The 25200-nt window shown below is 37.8% G+C and overlaps 1 protein-coding gene across 1 annotated transcript; it reads right to left on the bottom strand.

Moving 5' to 3' along the window:
- Nucleotides 1-1528: 1528 nt before the first annotated feature.
- HACL1 (2-hydroxyacyl-CoA lyase 1) lies at nt 1529-25200 on the bottom strand. The gene is made up of 17 exons (XM_074150196.1): nt 25046-25200; nt 23911-24015; nt 18736-18776; nt 17361-17441; nt 14973-15045; nt 14339-14416; nt 13255-13349; nt 12660-12772; nt 10882-11017; nt 9654-9759; nt 8168-8251; nt 7769-7870; nt 6707-6861; nt 5123-5281; nt 4708-4815; nt 3919-4105; nt 1529-3505 (listed from the first exon to the last, which is right to left on the bottom strand). The coding sequence occupies exons 1-17, from the start codon at nt 25118-25120 to the stop codon at nt 3473-3475; spliced, it is 1731 nt and encodes a 576-aa protein (XP_074006297.1). The 5' UTR covers nt 25121-25200; the 3' UTR covers nt 1529-3472.

Raw genomic sequence — 25200 nt, 5'->3', positions numbered from 1 at the left:
CAGGACTCTTACCATAGGTTACAGCTAGCGCGTGCTGGTTTCTTGGGTAGAGAGGGGCAGGCCTGAAGATGCATTAGTGCTTCTTTTATCTGTACTTGGGATTTTGCACGCCTGCTTAAGAACAAATCTAGCCAGACCAAGTATACACCCGATTCCTCATCAAAATGGATATATGCTATATGGCCGTAACAACTGAAGACAAGCATACATGACATATACCCAAATGTATACATCATGTCTGACATATGTCAGGGCTGACAGTCTACAAAATTCACTGCATACTAAAGGTGAAACATAATCATTAAAAAGTTAGCAATTACTGCAAACTAAACCTGTTAGCAAGCTGGGCGTACCAAGAGGCTGCAGGAACACATACTCGGCACCTTAAACTACCTTGTGAGGTGCTGAGACAGTAACAAACCTTACCTCTTAGTCCTTATACCTGGCCATTTTGTTGTGGCTGCTGATGGTTTCATCCATGGTCCCACAGTTAAATTACCTGCTGAGTTTTGGACATCTCTGTAATAGCTTTCTTGTATCACTTGTTGGTCCCAGGGTTCCAAACCCTTTCACGCCCGTCGGTGTCCTCTCTTTGTAAAGGACAAGTACTGCTGGCCTGAACTTCTGGGTTTCCCAACCACATGACCTGAGCAGACCCCTGTAAGAAAAGTTTTCGCAGGAACTAGACTAGTGACTGATGGGGGTCACCCACAGCAGGTATAGCAAAATTTCAGATATTCTTTATTTACCTGAAAGCTATGTCAAGAAAACAACTCAGAACTGTGCCTTATTTAAACACTGACTTCTGGTACGTCTCAGTAAATTATACTCAGTACCTCTTCCACAGCATCTTCCCTCAGCTGAGGCCCAGACGTTTTCTTCCTCTTAAGTTTGCCGTCTTCAGTCTGTTCAATACCTTTCATTCAATGCTCTGGCCTTGAAGAAAAATTTCCAGTTGGCTGAAATGACGTGTCAGCATTCTCCAGGCTTATGACATCTGTAATTTTTTGCCCTTTTAATAAAATTAGGACATTTCAGAAATACCTTGTTCCTGTCTCATCTCTGAAACTGGTTTTGTTCATATAGTTTCATCTGCCTAACACTCCTCTTCCATGCAACTCTATGGTGTAAAACATGGTAACAAGCAGGTAAGCTATATAAACAGATTTAACTCTCCTTGGTTCTATATGGAAATTGTGCACTCTGTCATCTCAAAAACCCTAATAACTACAATCTAAGAATTTCTGTGATATCACGGTATTAGTCTATGTAAGAGCTATAGGAAATGCAGTGTTAATTCTTTTCTGAGCCTTTTAAAAGCTTAGTGAAATGCAAACTGATGTTATCAATTATGTTATCGCCTTCCCACAGTTTCAAATTCCTTGCTTTCCATTTTCCAGGCGTCTTGACTCATTAAAATGAATTGTGCATGTTATTGTGGTTATTCAGCAACTTTTCTAAAAATCCAACATAAGCTGATTTCCAACAGCTGACACAAAATGCTGATGTAATTCAAATACTCTCAACTGAAGGAGAAACAGCATGAAAAGCACTTTTTATTACTTTTTGAATATAAACCAAGAATTTCTGCATTTGTTTATCCAATGAAAACAGTCTCCCCTGTGGTAAGTCCCAGCATTAACTCTTACAGATATTTTACATCATCATAATGGATTGTATTTAATCACTGCAACATATTAAAATCAATTTTTGAGAGTTAAAAAGAAGAACGACACAGTATGAGTTACAAGATCCAATGTTGTTCAACATTCCTTGCAGAGTACCCCAGAGAACACAGCAACTTCTCAGCAGCCTTAGACTCGTTCATGAGTTGTATCCATGCTATGGATTTTATCTTTTTGCACTTCTTAGCCCTCCTAAGGATATATTACATGTCTTGACTCAAGCGTTCAAAGTGCCATGAGGCTACTCCCACACACACACAGCAAGCAGTGGTACCTCTAGTCAGACTGCGCTACTCTTGCTCATGTCAGGTACCATCTTTCTGCACAAGCATGCAGAGAGATTCCTCTGCCTAACAGTGACCCACAGCCTCCTGCCAGACACAGACGAAAGAACTAATAAGCCAAGGTGTTTGCAACAAACCTACCTGTAGGCCAGGATTCCCTGCCAGCCCACTCCTCCTCTTCCTTGGGTCATTTAAGTGCCTTCCACTAGTTAACTAACTTAATGTCAATGGAATAATAGACAATAAAGCAATCAAAATCTAAATCAGAGCCAGAATTTTCCCTTTTACGTATGTAACAACAAAACCTCCCAGTACACATAAGAACAGACGTAAATAGGACTGCATAGTATTTGCTGTAGGCCACGATAGAAGCATAAAGAATTACTTCACTTTTAAAGTCTGAGCTCGTAGTCAGACTGTCAGATGCAGCAACAGGTGAAAACACAGTAGACAGAACCTCAGGTAGGCCAATTACCTGCTTTAAATGTGAGCTCTGCATCACAGTCAGTGCGAGTTCAGACCGAGTTTCTATCCAGTAAGTACGTTATATGAAGAACTTTCGTCGCACAATTAGCCAGCCACGGCATGAATACTGGTGGCTGCTCTGTGATGCCAGCAAAATTGAAAGTTAAGCTCCAGCATAACACTTTTCTGTTCATTTTGGTGAGGGTTTTTTTGATTTTGGTCTTTTCTTTTTCTTTTGTTGTTGTTGGTGATTTTTTTAAATGCTTCAGATTAAGATTTATGATTTATTAATCCTGGAAATCTCACTGATAAATCCAGTCCTGTTTTCAGCTTACAGGGATGATAGTGCCTTTGCAAAGAGCAAAGCTTCAACAAAAATCTAAGTTTTTGGGTTTTTTTTCCTGCAAGTACCGTAAGTCTCAGTTAACAAAACCAAATGCAATAGAGAGAAACTCAGCCCTCGAGTAAGTCTGCATTTTTAATACTCTACTTTTACCTGCAGTAGAAGCGGAAAGAGCAATCTGTAAAATTATGAAGTGATTATCGACCCAATGGCTTCAATGTGTAATGAGGCCAATCAGCACTTTTCCACAACAAGATGCTTTGTTTTGGTCCTTATAGAACAAAGTCTCTAACAAGGAGCATGCTGGTGGTTGGTTAAAAATGAAGTTATTGTACCTGCAGACTGCCGAAGACTTCTGTCTGTGTTTCTGTCAGTATAAAATCCTCAAACTTACTCCCTTCATCCAGAACATCCAAGATTTTAATTCACAAATCTTGATGGGTATGACTGAGTAAAACAAAAAAGTATGTAATTTTATCATCAGTGTTTCTGTACAATTTGCTAGAAGGCCTGGTATACATTCATGTGTCTTGTTCACTTTACAATTACTTAATTTCAGCATTTAAAGATTCCTCTAACAGCAGTTCTAAAATCCCACTTTACTCCAATGCTCAGGTAAAGGAGAGTTGTACCAGTTCCACTTCTGGAAACCAATTTAGTTTTGCTTAATGCACTGCCATTATCTTCATCTTCTACTACAGGTTAGAACGAGTCAGCCAGGGAAATTCCTGGAAGAAAAAAACCCAACAGAACAAAAAACATATCAGAATGGACAAACAGTGAGAGGAACAGGATGCAAATACATATTAACTACCAGATGAAATCCACAGGAAATAAAGACTGCTCAAAAACATTTTATCTCTTTTTGTCAGGAATGGAAAGGAACAATCATAAATTCTGGAAACATTCGTTGAAGACACTATGCATTAATAATAGCCAGCGGAAAAAAAATAAAAACAAAACACAAGGAAAGCAGATGACAGTGTAAAAGCACCCGTTCTCTTATCTCCCAAATCTAATGACAATCTTTCTGCCTTGGAACTATCTCTGCCTTCTCTGCAGTTTCAGTGATACTTCCTGAGGATTTCAGAGGATTGCCCACATGAAGTTTGCAGAAAAAGAAAGGAAAACACATACATACCTGTTTCTTTCTCTCAGACTGTGGATCAATCATTACATTTATAAGCGAAGGTGTTTGCTTGTCAGTCATGCTTGCTTTCAGAGCATTCTGCAATTCTTCTGGCGTCTTAACAAAGTATCCTTTACCTCCAAAGGCAGACATAATTTCCTCATAGTGTGAATTTGGCAGGAGAGAAACAGGAGGCACACTGTAACGAAATGGAAAACCTCTGATTAATGGCAGGGAAGAACTGCCAGACCAACCAATTTAATTACTTCAGCACTGATTTTGAAGTGTAAGCTGATTATTGTGCTGGTCCGATGAATACTTTTGGGCTGGAAAAGCTGTGCTTCCTGTACCACTTCAGCTCTGTTTATAGGGTAGTATACGCATTTTCAGATTCTGGAGACATTCCTGAGCAAAGATTTAGCCTAATTCTCTGGGTACAGAGATTTCAGTTCCAGAAGCAGAAGCCCAGTGTAAACTCAGAACACAGGAAATTTTGGAGATTATCATGATTTTGGAGGTTACCCCACTAATAACTATGTATTGTGTGGCAGGAACTGTTGCAGGAACCTAGGACAATGAATAGAGAGTCATCCCTCTGCTGCACTGTTGTGTTAATAATAGTCTGGAATTAGGTTGACTCCTTGCTTTTGGTAACTGGTACTTATTTATATGAATTTAGCCTAGGACTAAGTTCACTTTATGTAAAATTTCAGTCTGGATCACAAAGCATTAAAAGTCACGAGAATGACCATTTTGGTCACTTCTTCCCTAATTAACAGGAGATACTTTAAAGCTACTCACCATGTAGCAGGATCTCCAAACTTTAACGTCTCCTTCCAGGCATCTGCATCCAAACCAGTGTAAATCCCATTGTTGTTCACCACAATAATCAGGATTGGCAAGTTGTGCCTACAAAGAGATGCATTAGGAAGAATTCTGAAATACTTGCACCTTTCTGTAAGGTATGAAAAGTGGTATTTTTCCTTAACAGGGCAATAAATTAAAAATAAAAATAAATCACTTCCACCTGAAACATGACCTACTCATCACTGGTAACACATTATGTCACAACAGCATAAAAATGACCATGTATATTTTTTGGCTTGTGTTCACGTGCTTTTAAGAGTACTCCATCTAACAGCAGCATCCTTGGCCTTCTAGTTAAATTGGTCCTGGAAATATATGAAGAGGATCTTCTTAAGCAAAAAACAGTTACCTGCAAATAGTCTCCACTTCCATCCCAGAAAATCCGAAAGCACTATCTCCCTCTATGCAGATGACTCGCTTTTCGGGTGTTTGGTCTTTAGCCACTATTGCAGCTGCTATAGCAAAACCCAGTCCGACTCCCATTGTTCCAAAAGTACCTGCATCGAGCCTAAAAGGGAGAATACAGAATTATTATCCTTTTATTTTTACTCAAACTTTTAAGTTAGTCCATGTTGACTTATCTTTACTTTTAATAATTTGCCATATACTATTCAAACATAGTTTCATAAACAATTGGTATAAAGTGATACCAGATGTATAGATTATTATATTCAGTCAAACATTTGATAAGACTGAAAATGTTTTAAGTGATATAAACATACTGGAACTCTAATTAAAATTAAGAGCTCTCATACACTAGTTGTACTACAATACAGAACTATTCTTGTATGCTTTTAGCTTGCATAGTAACAATATTTCAAAAACATTCAATTACTGTAGAAGATAGGCAGACTACATGAAATCTTTCTATATTTAATTCCTTGAAAATATAACTGGAAGTCTGAAAGCCATCGGTTAAATACTGCTGTTCAAATTTTAGTCTTCTGTTCAACTTTTGAAATCAAATTGAAAGCTGTAATTAAGTTAGATCATTTCAGACAGAAGCACATAATGGATACAAAAGTACATAAAGAACTAGATTACTCTAGGGTTAACTTTTAAATCTGCTTTCAGATACGTGCAATGCAATCTTAAAGACAACCATTAACATTACTGTGCCCTTATTTTACATAAGGGGGGAAAAAACCTTCAAACTCTTCCCCCAACTTTACTAGAAGTAGGGTTTTTCTTGTTTGTCTGGTTGTTTTTTGTTTACAAAGAAGTATTTAGGCTCATTTAGGACTTTAGTGCTACTTTCACAAGAAGGCACAAGCTTCACAGTCAGATCAGAGGTTATACCTCACCAGACAGAACTCACTTTTTCCCCTCATTCAAGAAACAGCACTTAATTCCTACTTTCATCAAAACTAGACCACACATAATGATTAGTGAAATACCAACACTTTCAAACTTGAGTACCTACATTTTAGGCATGCTGGTTTACATGAAAGTGTGCCCAATATATAATCCAATTTTCAAAATGAGTTCATTCTTCTTAAGTTTTCCCTGTTTTTAAGTGTGTTTCAAAGAAAAACCCTTCGTATAAATTCTTTTCAACGTAAGAATCCCAATAACTGCTTTTATTTTAAATAAATATTTACCATAGACTCTGAGCACAGAAATAAACACCTAGGTGATCAGGGAATTCAACATGATGCTCCTCACTCACTTTCCACAGAAGAGAAACTATAACCATTCTGTTGCAGAGCACATAGACAAGTCACAGAGAATTGTTAAAATCTATGACAGGACATCAGTATGTGAGTGGAAAACTTCCCCTAACCCCTCTCCCAACATACTAAACTTTTATTTTTTATTTAGAACCTTTAAAAAGGATTACAGAAGTTCTGGATCATCATACTTCTCAGCTAAATGCAAACATTTATACATAGATCTAGCCTGTTAAGTCAGCACAAGAAAGAAAATACCACACCTTTGACGGGGATAGTAATTTGGAAGCATAGTTCGTCCAATGTCCATGGTGTTTGCTCCCTCACTTACTAAGATGCAGTCCTTGGGTATCAGTTCTTTGATGTGATGAAAGACTGTGTAATAGTTCATAGGCAGGGATTTCTGTAATGCTAATCCCTTAAAAATAAGAGATATTAGTAACTCCTATGCATAGAATTCATAATAAGGTGTAGAACTGAGACATGATGGAAATATGCTCTGCTAGGTAAGGCTGAAGCATTTGGTCTTCCAGGTGCTACATCAAGGTCATTCCTTCTGTATCTAGTCCCGGTGACACAATGTATTTATCAGAGGCTCACTTGGCACAGTGGTGCTTGGATCACTGGATCACTTGGATCCTGTCATTAACAGGAAGCTATTAAAACTCAGCTTAACCTGAGAGGCATGTGAAATTTTCTGCGCATCGGTTTGACTATTGATAACCCTAAGTGAGCTGTCACCTGTGTGCTGGGAGATAGTTCAAAAGAATGATCTGTTAGAATTACTTTATTTTAGATCCCAATCTCAGAAACATGCATCTGAACGTGCAGAATACAAGTGGCAGAAAGTTAGGCATATGCCAAGCATCTGTGGTCTCTTGGCCTTAATAGCTACTTGCTTTTAATGTAAGATTATACTTCCACCAGCTTTGCTGAACAGCTAAACAGCACAATTACAGAAGAAAACTAAGGATGTATCTTCACGTAAGCTAGCTTCCACTTGGCAGTACCTGCCCATTGCTTAGAAGTCACTGCCCATAATACAGCAGCTCTGGTTGTGGGCTTCTACTACTGGCTTTAAGAATCCAATCCCAAAGTTCAATGACTTCTACACAGATTGAATTTACACGAATCCTAGACTTAACTTAGAGTTCATAAGCCTGACAAGAGTAAGCCTGTACCAGAATGGTATAAATTTTCAGAGTCCGGGTGACATGACTGTCAGAAGTAATTGAGGAGCTTGGATACAGACCAGTGACAAAACTGACTATGCATTGGTACCTGTTAAGGCAAGAAACCTCCTCTTTTCTTTAACATAATGCTACCTTTGATCTTTCCTCATTGTTCATTATTTTCTCTCTGAGCCTCTTCCACCACTCCGAATTAGAAGGATATTTCCATGGTTGTCTTCTGAATTCTTCTAAGAGCTGGAACAACATTGAAATGTTGCAGAGATTTCTTTCAACATATTTTAAAAAAATGTCATGAGCATCAACAATAATGTTGTCAAGAAAGATCCCAGCACAATCACCTTAACACTAATCAGAATCTTTAACATTTAATTTGGGAATAGACTGGATGCACAGCATGAATATGTTGCCTGAAAAATGATTTTCCTTGAACAGTTTTTTTGTTTGTTTTTTTTTTTTTTTATGTAGTAACTTATTTTATGTAAATCAGAGGAAATTAAGGTCAAAACAAAAGGACACCTGACATTACGTTACCTGCTTAGTCACGGCGTTTATGTCACCTGATAAAATTGCAGCTGGCCTCACATTATTCCCCAACTCTTCTGCACAAATATCGATCTATATTTCAAAAAGAAAGACCACCATTAACTCAAGGATATTAAAGATAATTTTTTTCAGTTCAAGTGAGAAACACTGTCTAACAGTATCATCATACCCGTTTCTGGCTGTACAGATACCAACTTCTGCATTTCATTGAAATGACATCAGGAAATGCTTTATTCAAAGTAAAATCCTGTGGTACATACCCATTTAAATAAAAGTATATATCCTTTAAATTTACTGCTTGCTTCTTTCAGGCTCCTACAGACAGTACAGAACTTTATTAGAACATTAAGGAGAAGATGGTGGTGATTTTAGTGATAATTATACGAGAACTAAAAATCTAGGCTTAGGTATACCCTTAAAGTCTACACAGTGCAGTAATTTTCTTACTGAGAAAAGGCTGTGTATGTTATTTGGCAGTAAGAATTTGGCTACTATGAAGAAACTGAAAAGTAAATTGTGACCAGTGAAGAAATTTCCCCCTTTTCTGTATCAGTGACGCATGTGACCTCTAAGGTTACATGGAATACTAATTTATGACCAGGTCACACAGACTATGAACTGAGTTAATAGTAACCCTTGACAAGGCTTAATAGTAACCCTTGACAGTGAAAAAAATCACTTTCAGTGAGATGAAAAAATATTTTTCTTTACATTCTCTTGATAAAGGAAACATAACAGAGGTATTATTTCATAAGTCAAAAGGAACTCTAGCTTAAAAATTTATGTTATTGCTCTGGAAAAGATGCAAAGTTTGGAAGCTGAGATTATGTTCAGATCACTGAGGGCAGGCCACACTCAGCACACTGAATCAACTACCACTCTTTGATCACAGATGCTAAGGGAGGAGACTTTAAGGGCATAAACAATTGAACAACTTGCCTTTCTAAGAGCTGGCAGATTGCCAAATACATTAATTACTTAAATAGTCTCTCTCTTCCTATTAACATTTCTGAGTGACTGAGCTCTTATAATGACTGACTTTGGATCTGGAAGTAATTGTATTTCAAAAAAATCCCGCTGAGAGAGCAAACAGTATGAAAGGTTTCCCAGTGTCAAGACAATTTGTTTTCAATCACGGAAATTCCAGTGCTCCAAAGATCACAAAAGTATCATAAGTATAATCCTGTATTAGTCAACTATAGAGAAGTGTCTGCCCTCCTCATTACAGCAGCACCAAGCCCTTCATATCTGCAACAACGCTGTAACCATTTTTAGGAAAAAATAAGGAGGTAAAAGAAATAATTAAAGATGATAGAACTATTTCTGGAGAACCCCCACAACTATATGCACTGTACTGTCCATTGGGCAGTATTTGCCACATGAAGCACACTTCCAAAATAATTTACAATAATTGCTCTAGGCAATGCTAGAACACAGAGGACTTCCTTCAAGTGATCATCAATTTCCTGCTTACCTGAATAACCTTTACGTCTTGTCGAAACCTTGGTGGAAGACCAAAATGCAAAATCCAATTCAACCTTGCACCAAGCAAAATGATTACATCAGCATGCTGTAATGCCCTAATAAAGGGAAATAAGAGAACCAGATAAGGAAGAATTATTATTAATACTGTTTTCAAAATTAGAAGTAATCTTAACCACCACAGCAAACCCCAGAATATACATATAATCCTTCCTACCTCTAAGCTGCTTGCTTAGCCCCAGAACCCTGTATCCTTTTACATAGCCAATCATCAAGCCACTAATGAGTTTAGGAACTCAAGAAATTAATTACTATATTCCTAATACACTCGGTTTGGGAAAGGACTTGTTACACTAGGAGACTAACAAGATGCTATAATAATGCTGAGGGTAAAGCAGAAGACTCGCTACTGTGGGTGCCAAAATTAAGATTGCTGTGGATCTCTCCGTTTAATTCCTGTTATTTTACCTTTCAGCTGGGTAGACAATACTTGTTATATTCTTTTACTATTTATTTTTCTTAACAGCATGCTTAACAGTGGTAAAGCTAAGATGCTCAAAACCGGACATTTTTATCTGAAAGTATATAAATGCTCAATCTGCAAGCTGACTCTGTGCATATTCACACCTAGTAGCGTTCTTATAGTTCACTCACATTAATTTTGCCAAAAAGAGCTCTTAAAAATTGCTTTAGATATAGTCCTTCAGTGTAGTTTGAAATACCTTATTCTTCTTTTTAAATAAACTGCAATTTAGTGACAGTGTATTGCAAACACCATGCAGAGACAGCAGATAGCAAAACTTCAAATGCAGTGTGTGCATCTTAAGCTTCTGCTTACGGTGTTAAAATAGAAAGCTAGTATTTTGTCTAGTGGACTGAGTCAAATGTTTAACATAAACTGTTTATCAGTTTCACTTTATGTTATGAAATGCATACTAATGACAACTACATGGACAAGTCTACTTGCCATAGGTTTCACAGTTAGAGTATTAGCTCTCACATAAATTATCTTCCTGGCCAGCATTCTAAGCATTGTCAAAAGTGATCCACCTAAATCTGTCGTCTCTTTCCAAGCAAGATCTTCAGTGCTCTAAAATGAGGTGTAAAATGTGGTTGAAAAATTTTTTTTGTATGCATTTTGTCTTCCCTGACATCTGTAGACCACCACAATTCCTAGTTGTTTCTCAGATGTTAGGATTAGAACCCGTTTTTATATTTACGTTGATCTCGCTGCAGCTACACAATTTGGATGGTTATCAGGAACTACTCCTTTTGCCATTGGTGTAGGCAAAAAAGGCAGTCCACAAAAGTCCACCAACTTTCTGACGTTGTTTTCAGCATGTGAATAAGCAGCACCTGAATGGAATGAAAGAGACTGCTTAATACTACACAAACCTACTTCATTCACTTGAATTTCAATTAACCTGATTACGTTAATGGCAGAATGAGTACTATTTCCCATTATGAAAGCTGCCTGTTATTTTTCATTCTGGAGAACTCAAAACATAAAATGCCAAACTACAGGTATTTGGGTTCAAATTTCAGATATTTTTGAAAACAGTTTTTTCAGCTGAACTATTTAGCTATTTCTGTGAAGCACGGCAGGGAAAAATAGGAGATTTTGTTTATCTAAAACAACAATTTTGCATGGGTGTAGTTCTGTATTATGGGACAGAGAGTTCTGCAGGAGCAACAGGAGATGACCTTAAGTGTTGTGTCATGTCATTTTTAGCTTGTCCCCTGCATTTCGTTGTATTACATGCTCCATAACAATCTGTCCTAACAGGTCTTTAGTGAAAAAAAGAGAAGCTCAAGGAAAACCTTGTGAAGGAATGCGTTTGTGCATACATTTACTGTGATACTACCTTCAGTACAAGGCTGCTGGATCAAATTTGCCCAGGCAATGTAGAATAACTGACTGGTCCCTGTGCAATGACTTAAGTCCATGAGTCTTAAATCCTGAAGAATAAACTTCTATATTCTCCCCAAAATTCTGCTAACAACAACATAGAGCATAAAGTCCAAATACATTTGTTAAGTAGATTTGAAGAAAACACAGTATTTCTCAATTTTTGACATCAACAAAACACATATCTATGTATTTGATTTTTCTACCTTTCATATTCAAAGAACACCCTTTCGTTCATGTGTATCAAGCCAGAGAGCGGGTAAAAAAACCTCTCCTGATCTACTTTTCTGTCTACTATTTATTACCGTATGAACTATAAGATACACCTCATCTCAATCATTCACTCCCTGGTTAAAAAACAGAACCTTTCTCCGAGATACAGATCGTTCCTAGGTCTGCAGAAGAACAATCTGGGTGAAACAAGTTGGTTATTTAAATTCTGTTCCTAGCTGAACAGTACCCACAGCAGAAATGCTACTGCAGTGACTGACATTCCACAAGGAGGGACAAAATAAGCAAACCAGCACAGAGAATATTTATCCTCTGTCTTTAGGGACACCTCTATCTCAGGAATTAAATACACTGGCAAAGGACAATGGCAAGTCTGTAAAACAGTAGTAACAGCAACACCTGCTGCGTTGCTTCTTGTCCGCACACAGATAGGCCAGCACTTTCGATAAGTCTATAAGGAAAAATGATCTTTGGTTACTCTGACTCTTGCTATATAGGCCAGAGCATCAGAGAGATAACATCACTTCTGTAGTCTGACAATTTGTTTGGAATTTTGGAAGTGATCCTCTGGCATTGGCCCTATGCTTAAGATAATGGTTATCTGATTTTTTTCTACTTAAACCTGTATTTTGTCAATAGACTTTTCTCTTAACCTAGATGGAAAGGACAAGTTACACAACAGAATAGATATTCCAAGAACAGAGTAGATTTTAACATCAAATTTCAAAGAAGTTTGTTTGGGTTTTTTTCTTTGTTTGCTTTAATAAAGCGTGAAAGAGATGACTAATATTTATGGGGTAAAGAAATCACTTTGGTCCTTGTTCTTGTCCCAAACTTGTACAGTTCAAAGTGTGGTACCTTTTCCAATGATTAGCAGAGGCTGCTTGGAATGAGCAATGATAGACGCTGCTTCGGATACAGCAGAGTCTTCAGCCATGCTAATGGGAGGTGGCAGGCAGCATTCCACGTACCTGGAAGTCAAGCGAAACAAAAGAGGCTCTAAAAAAATTCAAAACAAGAAATGTTGAAAGATAAAACCTATTGTTTAGCATAAAACTGCACCTGCTGCACACCATACTACTCAGCGCATTTATCAGAACAGGATACATTTTTTAAAACAGGCTTTGAAGTTTTTCTTGCATGTTTCTTTAATCTTATAGGTAGTGTTGTTCCAGAGATTTACAAAGTGACATCACTGTACTACCATCATATTAATTAATTCCTTTTGCACATGTCATTACAAACTATAATCTAGATGACATGTTATGATGCAATATTACATTTAGAGGCTGGATTTTTAGTATCATTTCAGCCTTGTGGCAAATTATTTAATCTCTTGCTCTTGTTTATCATCATCTTGTTTGTACTGGTTTGAGAAAATATAAAAGTAACTTAAAACTAAGATGTCTTTTATTTGGTGACTTGAAAAACAATGAATATAATCTTTACGCACTTGACAGAGTTCTTATTCACCTGAAGATTCACAAAATCCCCAGGTATGTCAATATAGCAGGAACCCGGACGACCATATATGCTGGTTCTTACAGCCTAGAAAACAGATTATCACAGTTTGAACCACTTTTTGAAAGGATTTTAAAAAACTTTTCATGTAAAAAGCAAGAAAACCCTTCAGCAGGCAGAGAAGGAACATGCTGTTTCATATTGCTGAACCATCACAGGGAAAGCTCCCATGGATTGATTTATGTCAATAAATTCAAGTTTTGATAGCTATTTACATTTTCCACTACATACCATCTGAAGCCTTTCAGTAGACCCACAGTATTGGACTATAAATTCTTTGTCTAATTTACAATGAGACAACTGCATTATCAGCTATTGTGTTTAGAAATACTAAACTTTCATGCTAAATTCTATTTAAAGTAGCACAAACAGAAGAAAACCAAGACAACCAATGTCTCTACCTTCTATTGCCTTTGATTCCAATTCTACTACAGGTAGATGCTTTGCTGAATTTGTACTTCTGGAAACAGCATCATTGTATGCAGAATTTAGGCTGACATGACTAAAGCATTGCTACAGCAGTAGTAAGATACTTTTTAACCCTTTCTGAAGTGTTGAGATAAGGATGCGTTTTCTCTTGGTCTCTCAAAAGACTCATCAACCCAACAACCAACCACCAAACCCAACCATCTCCACACTCACCCCTCCAAATCTTCACATAATAGGAGTGGTAAAAGAGCTAAGTTTGTGGTATTGCATTTCTAGTTCTTGCACCTCTCCCTAAAGGGATTTCTTTCATGAAAATCTTTCCAGCTCTAACTGTGGCTAACAAAAAATGCTGCAGAGATCAGTAAGCATTGGATTGGACCAGATTTTATTTCTAACCTGTTGCATAGCACAGTTCATAGGAAAAACCTCTCCGGTTGTTAATTTATTCAATCAACCATCACCTAACATCTGCAGGATCAAACTATTTCCAGTAACAGCTACACAAAAAAAAAAAAAAAATCCTCAAAGCTTGTATAGTAAGAGACAGTTACTCAATTTTTTGTTGCTAATTTAGTACTTTTTCATACCTTTTCAATAACAGCAGGAATAACTTCTAGGCTGCTTGGGCGGACAGACAGTTTGTTGTACAGCCTACCAGCTTCAACCTGAATAAACACATATAACCATTATATTGATTTATCAAAGTGATTTTCTCATTTCCATCTCATTTCAACATGAACAAAACAGAAAAAAAAGCCAAATTGAAAGCAACAAGTTGAAAACTCCCACCAAAAAATGCAGTTCCTCAGCTGGTGGAAACCGTCAAAACCATAGTTATTCCACTGAGTGCTTAGGTATTTTTTCACAGAAAGTGGTGCCTCTTTTTTTGGAAACTTTATTTTGCTTTCTTCCATCTCAGAACAGACAGACAAAAGCAGTTTATGCCAGCTGAGAACCTGAAGTAGAGCATGAATTCTAACATGACTGTAGACAAAGACATTCTAAATAATTTGCTGTATTTACGCAGTGTCAATCTTAAACCAGTAGATGGAGCAAATGAACCGCATTAGAAGATCCGTTAGGAAATCACAGAATCACAGAATATTTTTGGTTGGATGGGACCTAATGTTAGTGTTTGGGATTGTTATTCTTACACTAATGAAGAAGCAACACCAATTGTACAAAAAGATTTCAGTTAAATAAAGCTGTATGTCTGTGTACCTGTGGGAATTCTTGGAAAGCTCCCATGGTTTCCTGATTTCTGTCAGAAGAGCCTCCAATAACAATCAAGGGCCTAGAAAAGTATATAAAAAGGAAAAAAAACACCCAACCTTAAGCATACATATATATTTTATAATTGCATTCACATCTGTAAACTCTCCCGATGGTCAAATCCTACTGCTCTTGGGATATTGAGCATGTTCAGCATCCACAGATCGCAACAGGAATAGAAAGTGACCCGTACAATATAAGAGTGGATTCCAAATACCAGCGTGTCAGCCAGCAGACTTCCTAGCACCTTTTGGGCCACTAGTTTTAGGACAATCTGGCTGTACCAAGTGATCCACATCTAGCATAAAAATCCTAAGACCAAGCCATAATGCTAGCAGTTTTCGTTAAAGTTTGATAACACGGGTGACAAGATGGTTTGAGAGGAATGACAACAGCTAATCTAAAAAGCTAGGAAGTATTGATTGATCAAAAAAGTATGAAGATTTTGTTCATAAGAGGTATTGTAATGCGCTCAAACATTAGAACTAAGAAATACATTAGGAAACAATCTTTCCAGAAAGCTTAGATTTTCTTCATATACAATTTGGAACACAGCAGAAATTAGCTGAGTATCTGACAGCACTTCTCCCCTTCTCCCTGCATTCAGTTTTCACTAAAAAAAAACCCCACCAAAACAAACAAAGAAAAACTCCCAAAAAACAAAACCCAAAGAGATGAACAAAAATTTAACAAGCCTACAAGTGGTCCTTGTTCTTAAATTAGTTCATTCTGTGACTCATAGCTATGTGAGAAAGGTAGCATTAGTTTACAATATGGGTTATATATTCCACAGGAACACATTTTTATTATAATTTCCATAGAATACAATAAATTATTGTCCTACAGTGAATGAAAACTGTCATTTTATTCAGTGTGTAAGTCAAACTCAAACTCCTTAAAATGCTAAATGCTGATTTAAGAGAAATCTGGCTTATTAATCTGCTCATTCATCCACACTAAATTGAAATATTGGGTCAATAGCTTTCTAGGCTTTTTCTCCTAGCCAATTTCTCTTCAGATACCATCTTTCCTTTGACTGCATTTATCTATACAAGGTGTTAAGCTGAAACATTTACAGTGTGCTCAATACATGCTAAATTTAATCACCCATACAATTTGGGGGTATGTGTATCTAGATCCAAGCTTCATAATCAGGTCATTTCTCTGCCACAAATCAAAAAATCTCAGTTCTAATCCCCTGACACAGTGAGAGGAGAACTTCAAGCTCTATCTTGCCTCTATGAAAAATCCTTATCAAAAACTTATTTGGTATATACTTTATATATTTTTTCTGCTGATTTTCTCCCCTCAGCAAAATTACTATGACTATCCATATATAACCAGTCTGTTTCACAGTGACAAACCCTGTGTTCCTTTCACTTATCTTTTTCAAATTTATTTAAAAGTTTCACTGAACAAAATACCTACTGCTTCCCAGTACTGAAATACAACAAGGAGAACACTCTTCAGCAAGCCAACTCCAACAGCTATCCCTTGAAAAGATTTGGTTCTGCTTTGAAAGTTTACATAATTATTAGCAGGAAGAAGTTTTTCTCTCATTGAAATCATCATGCTGCATTACTGTCCCAATATGGCAGACGTTTTCAAGAGCTGTGCTTATTACTGGATGTAGTTTAAGTCAAAAACAACAGTGAGGCAGGAATAAACACTGACTACAATTAAACTAATAAGAATAGCAAGCATTATGTACTTTCAGGAAAAGAACTTCAGCCACTGCTAATCTAATGCTCCAGATCACATGCACACAGGATTACCAGAGCTTCTGCCCAAAATACAGCTTTCTGACCAGCTTTCAGTGGCAGACCAGCTAAAGCTGCTATATCTCAGTGAAGGCTTGTGGGAGTAAATGCTATCACTCTGTACATCATTTAATTCAATACTTAATTACTGCTCTAAATGTCTGTGTGGGGAGCAAATATGGATTTTAACAATGCAGTTGTCAATTTGTTCACATATGAAATACAGTAATTTAAAGGCAATGTGGATTTAAATTTAGAAAAAACCTTTAAGACTCTCCACGATCAATAAAGCATTACAGGCTGAATATTGACTTCATTTTCCCCTGGTATCCATACAGTCAGGTATACCGATAGATTTTCCAACATAGGCATAATGGGGTAGGACAAAAAGGAGAATTTTATCCCTAAGAATATAAAAAAATGAAACTAAATTACTTTTGATAAATGAAGAATTCCTTTCTCATTACCCACAAGAAAGAAAAAAATCCACTATATTAAATACTGCAGAGCTCAACATCTGCAACAAATAACAGCAAACAATTATTAGATTTTTAAAGGGAAAATGCAGTTAAATTACCAGCAGTTTATGGTTGCATTTGCCATCCCACCAAGAGCATGTAAAAATCCTGGACCGGACACTACAAGACATACCCCAGGTCTAGAGAAAAACAAACAAAAAAGGGAGACAGAAAAGGAAAGTGAGCAGAGGGAACACCGATTAAATCATCAACAAAAACTAGTAAATTGCTGAACTGTAAAATATTAAAGTTTTACTCGTGTCATGAAAATGCATTAACAGCAAGGGATTTGTATGAAGGACTAAAGATAGACATAGGAATCAGAAATCATTTAGCTGTATCAACCCAATTGAAAAAGCAAGTGAACAGTTGTTAAGTGCAACCCACACAGAGGTCCGCAACACATGCAGGCTCATCATAGCACAGCTCCTTACTTCTTTTATTACATTTATTCCATCATCTACCATTTATATGGAGTTTGGTAAGCTGCTTAGGTTTGCAGTTTTCTCAACTCCACTTTAGCACTAGATATCAATGAAGTAAGCTCACAAAGGAAGAAGTGCATCTGATTCAAGATAAACTTTATTATAGATTAATTCAGGAAGAGGCACTCATTATTCCAGGTGATGAGACAATGACAATTCTTAACTACTGAGCATTCTTTAGTAGCTTTACAGACTCTTTACATATCAGGAAAAAAAATCAGCTTACTTCCAGAGGATTATTCAAAGGAAGAAAAACTACAAAACTGTAAAAAAACAGTTTTAAAAAACACAGTTTAAAAAACACAGGTATCATGCTTGCAGACAGAATAAGTAACACCTGCACCATCAGGTCTGCCATTGTGAGCAAGCAGACACCAGATGTTTAATTCAGAAAAGGATCCACGGGATACCCAAGAAGCACACCTCACAAGACACAGGCCACAGAATACTTCCCAGTAACGTTAAGCGCAAAATGCAATAGAAAAGAGGAAAAGACAGTATTTCGTGTCAGAAGCAGCACAGGGGAGACTGGAAGGCATATGATCAGTCTCTGTATTGATAGGGTATTTGTTGAATAATACACCCAGATGATGAGATTAAGGTATAGAAGGTCCACCAAGTTGCAACAAATGATGGTGGCCTGGTTTCTGCCCCTCATACCAATGGTGTTAAACTAATATTCAGAAATTAAAAGAGAAAAGTAAAGAAAGTTATAAGATGAACAATATTATATGAGCGTAAGCACCTCTTTGTTCCTACCCTGAACTATAGCAATTGAAATATTGATAACCATTACCGACATTTATTTTAAAATCCATGCTGTTTTAACTGCCCTACATCTGCACACACTGAAAACACCCAGCTCCAAAACAGAAAAGCATTCCTAGCTTCTAACTGTTGAGTCTAATACAGTTAATATTATATCATTATAAATAAGTATGGAATGTACCTGCCAGTCAAATATCCAACAGCAGATGCAGCATAACAGGCCTATTGGAAATATTGGAGTTAATAATACAGTTATAATTATATATACATTTCATCTTGTACTAAACTTTCAACAAAAACACTGAAAATAAGCAGGTACGGATTTTGCCCTGATCATTATAGCATATAGCACCCCTTCACCCTCCCCATTATAAGGTGTGTTTATGAAAGCTTATGTGAAAAATCTCAAAACTTGTCTCCACATTTCAGGCTTCTGTTGTTCCAGGATACTACATTAGGAATATTTATGATTTAAAAAACAAAAAACAAAAAACAACATAAAAGAAAACCCCCATAACCAGGGAAGCAAAATGAACAGAAGAGCATAAGAAACTTCAGCCTTCTAGACTAACATGGAAGAGGGATTTGCAAGAGAAAGGCAATGACCAGAAATCCAGCCATTACTGGAATGACTCATTATATTTCAGAAATTAAGCAAAAGGTTGAAATCACACTCTGGAGAAATTAATTAGAAGATTAGGGATTGTTTTTTACAAGCTGAGCTGCTGAAGTACTTCTCACTCCATTTCTGGCATCACACTTAGATTTAGCTACTTTGACATTTTAAAGAAAAATTGCATTTTGAATAATTCTTACAAAACTAATGCCTACAACATGTTAACACAGCTTAGCGGCAGTATTATTACAAAGTATGTTTTTATGCTATTCCTGTAGTAATATAAAACATTCACATAGGAAGTTCACCTCGTAACAAGACAATAGGAGATCAAGTAGAAACAGAAGCTTACAGGCGACCTGAGAACTCCACAGGATTCACACATCTGACATTGCCAACTCCCTCCCTCATATTCTCATGCTTTTGTCTTGCATTCAGCAAGTTCTAACGCTTAAAGGAAAAACGTCATTTTGCCAAAAAAAGTAAAGTCCTGGCCTTATAGCCTGCCTCTTTCATTTTGAAATAGAGTTGGGATTCTGGTTTTTTTTTTTTTTTTTTTTTTAATTTTATTTGAGTACTATTGTGGTAAGAAGAATAAGTAACACAAAACTAAGACTCCTAAAAATTTACAAAGGTACTAAGCACTTTCCTCAAACCTATGAATAGTTGTAGGTAATACAGCATGTTAGCAATGACAGCTTAAATGAGTGAAAACACAGACTTATTCTAAGCTTTTACACAGGAGAAACTCATGCTCCTTCAGACACAGACCAACTGTTTGAGAGAAATGTGAGGCTTAGTAGAGGAATAATACGCAGCCCTTATTTTCTTTGCAGCATTAGGATAGGGAATTGCTGACAAAAAAAGCACATTGACAAGAAAAATCTCTAATATTCAAAAATTAGGTAACAATTTGATGACATATCTGTGTGCAAAAGTTTAGAAATATTCAGAGTAGGTGTTTCTAAAAATCTTGTTAACGGAGTTCAAAGCATGGTGCTGAGTTTCCATGGCAATCATTTTTTTAGAACTGAGTGACAAAACAAAGCAGCACATAGAATTTGGGTTCACGTACAGTCATTGCCATTAAACTTTTATTGCTTCATTCTGAAAGAAAGCAACATTGCTAAATCTATCTTTACTTAGTGGAGAGGAGATAGTAAATAATTTTGAAGGTATACTTAAAAAGATTTTTGTGTTATGTGTGAACACTAAGAAAGAAAACCTTGCACCCCCCCACCACTAAAATATGAGTAATGGCTCTCATATTATCTGTAAAGGTCACAACACAGCTGATCAGCTGAAACCTGACCCTTATTTTCCTCAGACAGGCAAGAAGGATGTAGGTAATGCCAATGACCACCAAACCCACAATCAATGTTAGGAAGAAATGTAGGAGGTCCAGACGCAGGCACTGAACTCAAAGTTTGCAACCACCCGTGAGTGATGGGTTAGAACTGTAGCCAAAGCAGAGGCCTGTTGCTCCCACACAAATAGAAGCATATTAAGTAGGTTTAATTAAAGTAGTTTGTCTTCAACTCAAACATAAGCAAACTAACACAACATAGCCAGTAAACAATGGTTATGCATTTTTGTACCTACTGGCCCAGTCAAAATAGTACTGCCAGGCCTAGGAGCAGGCCCGAAGCCCTCGTGTTAATTGTACCTAATGCTAAATGTCCCTGTAGGGCTTGTGATCAACTTGTTATGAGAAGTTGCTGTATGAAACTGTACGTGGTGTGTTTTGTTATGACATACAACTTAAGTGCGGGCCTTGAAAATAGGGAGACATGTTTAAAGCAGCAGTCCCAGAATAATAAGCAACTTGCTGATGGCCAATTACTGGCCACTCAAAAAGTGTAACTTTGAGAGCTGGGAAGACACTGCTTTTGCTTTAGGAAAAGCAGCAACAGCTAAGCAAGGCAGGAAAAAACCCCACAACAATGAACAGATGTGCAACAGGATAAGGCATCTGTCTTGGCCTGGGAAAGCAACACCCATTCAGCACTGCACGGTCCATAGTCCAGGCATGGAGGCCAAGGGGTAAGATCTGTCCAGAGACCAAGCCATCTTATAAAAAGAGATCTTGAATCTAAGGAGTGGAGAAAAAAGATGTCCACTTTGGTTCCAGCTGCCCTTATTGAAGAGTTCTCAAGTCTGATTCCCGTGACAGCCAGTACCATCCATGCTAACTACGCTGTACCAGCTCCAGCATGTTATACACTCATGACTAACTTAAGATACAATTATCAAGAAGAGAATCCTCTGAATATGCAGTGATAATTACTATTAAAGATTAAGAACTAAACATTAGCAATGTGTTTGTTAATGGAAACAACATAGTAACGGGTTTTTTTGAAGTTTAAAACTGACCTGGGTTATCAGCCTTATAAACAATCACAGCAATCTCTAATTACTCAGGGACAGATACACAAAACGCACCCCCATAACGAGTTGCAATGTTCAAGGGGCACATGCGGGACAGGTTAAACTGCCTCTAGCAAACTTACGGCATGTTACAGGCTGCAGGAGATTAGGTAACAGATCCTGGTAGTACTACTTAGCTTTTAACTTCATGCTTTAGCCTGGTCTCTCTAGATAAACAGTTTATTCTGCAGTTTTATGGGCCTTTGCTACATCTGGCTTAGAAATGAGGCAGAAACTCAACCCCTGGAAAAAAACCCTCTGGTTTCCATATATCTCAGATCATATATGGCTGCCTTCATCAAAAAGGAAGCAACTGTATACACATCTTCCACAGCCAGACCACACAACCAATAAACTTAGACAATTAAAACTATGACGTGTAAATATTAAGTGTTTCTGAATATACTGTGTATAATCTTTTACCCTCTACTCTGCCAAGCAATTACTCTATGTCTTCACTGAGGACAAAGAACAAAGTAAAACCCACTACAAGGTGTATCTTTGTTCATCCTTTTTTGCGCCCCAAAGAAGAGAAACCCTGACATTTTGATGTTAAAACAAGTCTTCACATGATTGTTATTCCCCTAAGCAAAAGCATCTCACCATTTGCAGACAAGAATGTTTCTTGACTTTTTCACTAACAGAAAAGAGTCTAGTAAAAAGTGAAAAATAGGACAGCGTCTCATTTGGCAGTGCAAAGCAATCTTCTCTGTTGATTACAGACTCATTAGGAAATTAATTTTAATCATGTTAATAACCAAAGCTAAAACTAGAATACTTGCTAAATGGCCTACAGGAATATAAAGACTGGTTTGAATACCCAGTCCTTCAAAGGAATCAAATACACCTTTTAAACCTATTTGTATATGTTTGCCTCTCTCACGTTACAGATTTTCCATAGAGACACACATTCCTCTCTATGTTCTCACATTCCAGTATAAGGATGTAAGGATTAGACAGCAAAAACATACAGCTTGTGACCACCTGACTTAGGAGTTCTACTATTTTAATATGTTGCATCTGGGACAATTCACAAAGGCTATGAACTACACGGTGGAAAAAGAACACTGCTGCAAAATATGGGCACCTGAATGTGTAGCTCCAGAATATTAAAAGGAGTTCCTTGTAAAAGTGGTAAAATTCTAATTAATAGTGTTCATAGAGAGACAGGATCCATAAACAAGTTAAAATACAAGAAAAATCTCCTGATAAGATAATAATCCAACCATTCATTTATTTGTTGGCATCAGCTATGGAAATTGACAAATGTAGTAGAGCAACTCTGAGTATGGAAAGCTGATGGTCCATTTGTTAGCAATCCCATGCAGAGTCAGCTTGTTCAGCAATCCTTGAAAATGAGGTATAAACCTGAGATGACTATATTCAACATAACATCAAAAAATGAGCTTGAGTCTAATTTCTGATACCTAGACAATGAACCTGAAATACATACAATTAAGACTGTCTAAGTGTACGTTCGTGCTTGATTTTGAGCATTCAGAAGCATCATAACTTCCTATGGTTTGCTATTTTGTGCACTTTTAAAACACAGTTAAGGAAAGAAAGCTACTACAGTTATTGAAAATAGTTAAGACAAGTTTATCAGCTGGAAAACTTTCCTCTTTGGGCGCTGCAAGAACAGAACAGAAACATGGAAAAATCTACCTTTTTAGGCCTATAGGTAATAACCCTTAGTTAAAACATCTTCCTAAACAAAAAGGAAAGAAGTAGCCAAGAAAGCTCTAAAAAATGAATTAAAACACTACCAATTAGAAAGAATCATAATATTGTCCTAATTTGGAAGGGATGACATCAGCAAAAGAAAATGACAGTAGAAAAATTTAAGGGAGAAGGATTTTGGTAAGTCTACAGAAAACTACAGGAAAACAAAAAACGTGGATAAGCCTCCCTAAAAAGTGGCAGATAAAATCTGACAATATTATTACTTGACAGGGAAAAATTTTTTTCATGTTTTTCTTTCTGCAGTAGAATGCTTTGTTCAAATTCTTTTTCTCCCTAGTCTCATCCTACCTTCTCTCCCTTATTGGAGAAAGGAATGTAAAAAATGGAAAAGTTGCAATTCCCTATGAGAAAAGGAAGGAGCACTTAAAAATGAAAGGGGGAATAGAAATGCCCAATCCAATCCACCAATGCTCTCCTTTACTCTAGAATGAGACAGTAACTGCTTCTCTACGTGTTCTTCAAAGGAATGTTCAGAGACCACATTCTTGCTGGTAAAAAGGTAAATTAGATTTCATTCTGTTGTAAAACAGTTAAAAGAAAGAACTGGTCCTACTATAGATATATACTTACGGCTTGTTCGTTTCTCATTCCTACATATTTTATTCCAACTGCTTGGGCTGCCATTGCAATTTCCGTGACTGGAATACCAACAATGCCAAACATGTATTCAATATTCTAAAAAGAAATATGTTAGAAGAAATCAGAATTGTTTCCAAAGATAACTTTCATAAACATGTGAAACACAGTCATACTAACTATAGAGTCTAAAAGTAAATCGTAACTATATATATTCACATAGAAGTTCACAGGCCACTGTGGGAATGGTGTTTGCAGCTCAGTCCTCCATAGCTGTTCCACTGCTTGAAGGTCTCTAAAATCCTGTGCTTTCACAACTGTTCAGCCCAGATTCTCGGTCAACATATGTTTTGCTTTTTTAACTGACCAGATGTCTCTGCTGTATCATCCTACTTTTTCTCAGTATGTCAACTTTATCTCTTCTGAAAATTTCTCAAATCGCTGCATGTTCTTATGCTTTCACAGAAAATTAACTGAAAAAAAGGCCCCAGGAAACAACTGGGATGGTACCATGCCCAAGAAACTTTCAGATGAAAAGACTTTATTTTTATTACATTTATTACAAGAAGCATCACCACGCTTACTCTTATTACAACTGAACTGCCTTTTCGTGTATCACAGACCAACAGAAAGCCTCTGGTTAAGACCGGTGTCAGTTCGGCAACGTCCCACGTTCAGAGACACCACAGCGTTTTGGTGCCTGCAGAGGTAGAGCTGCCGTTGGCAGAGCCGCAGACGGCGGTCGGCAGGTTAACAGAGGTATCGGGCGAGCTCGGGGAAGGTGCAAGCTCGTAGGAAGGAGGAAATTAAGTGAAAGTTCCCCTCTGGTGAAAGCCGCAGAGGGGTCACCACCTCACACCTGCTCATGGCGGCACAGGTCGCCGGCGGGGCCAGGCCGGGGTCCGCTCCCTGAGCTGCTGCGGCGACGCCTCCCTCCTTCCCACAGGGCGACGGGGCCAGCCCTTCTCGCCCGCTGTGCCCGCCGCCGGGACAACGGCAGGAGCGCACAGGGTGAGTCCAGCCCGGCGGGCACCCGTAGCCCGGCCCGGCTCCCCCCCGGCGCCGCGGGAGCTTTCCCCGCCCACTCGCCATAGGGAAGCTGCTCGCTGGTCCCCCCCCGCCCTCTTACTTGAGCCTTGAGGGACTCAGCGATGAGCTGAGCCCCGCTGACAGCCTCCCCCTCCGCATCGCGCCCGGAGGCCATCCCCGCTCCGCCCGGCCCCGGTCGCCCACCAGAGACGCGCAGGGAACGCGACCCCCGGCCGAAGGTCGGGTACGGCTGAC

This window comes from Numenius arquata, chromosome 7 (assembly GCF_964106895.1).
Source record: "Numenius arquata chromosome 7, bNumArq3.hap1.1, whole genome shotgun sequence".
In the NCBI taxonomy this organism is placed as follows: domain Eukaryota; kingdom Metazoa; phylum Chordata; class Aves; order Charadriiformes; family Scolopacidae; genus Numenius; species Numenius arquata.
Note: the sequence above shows the minus strand (reverse complement) of the source record. Positions and strands in the feature narration are given on the sequence as shown.

Excerpts from the sequence above, each read along its gene's own strand:
- HACL1 (XM_074150196.1), bottom strand. The coding sequence starts at position 25,120 with ATGGCCTCCGGGCGCGATGCGGAGGGGGAGGCTGTCAGCGGGGCTCAG. Across the intron at positions 24,016-25,045 it reads CTGAGTCCCTCAAGGCTCAA|AATATTGAATACATGTTTGG; the intron begins GTAAGAGGGCGG and ends ATTTCTTTTTAG. Across the intron at positions 3,506-3,918 it reads AGTCTGAGAGAAAGAAACAG|GAATTTCCCTGGCTGACTCG; the intron begins GTATGTATGTGT and ends TTTTTCTTCCAG.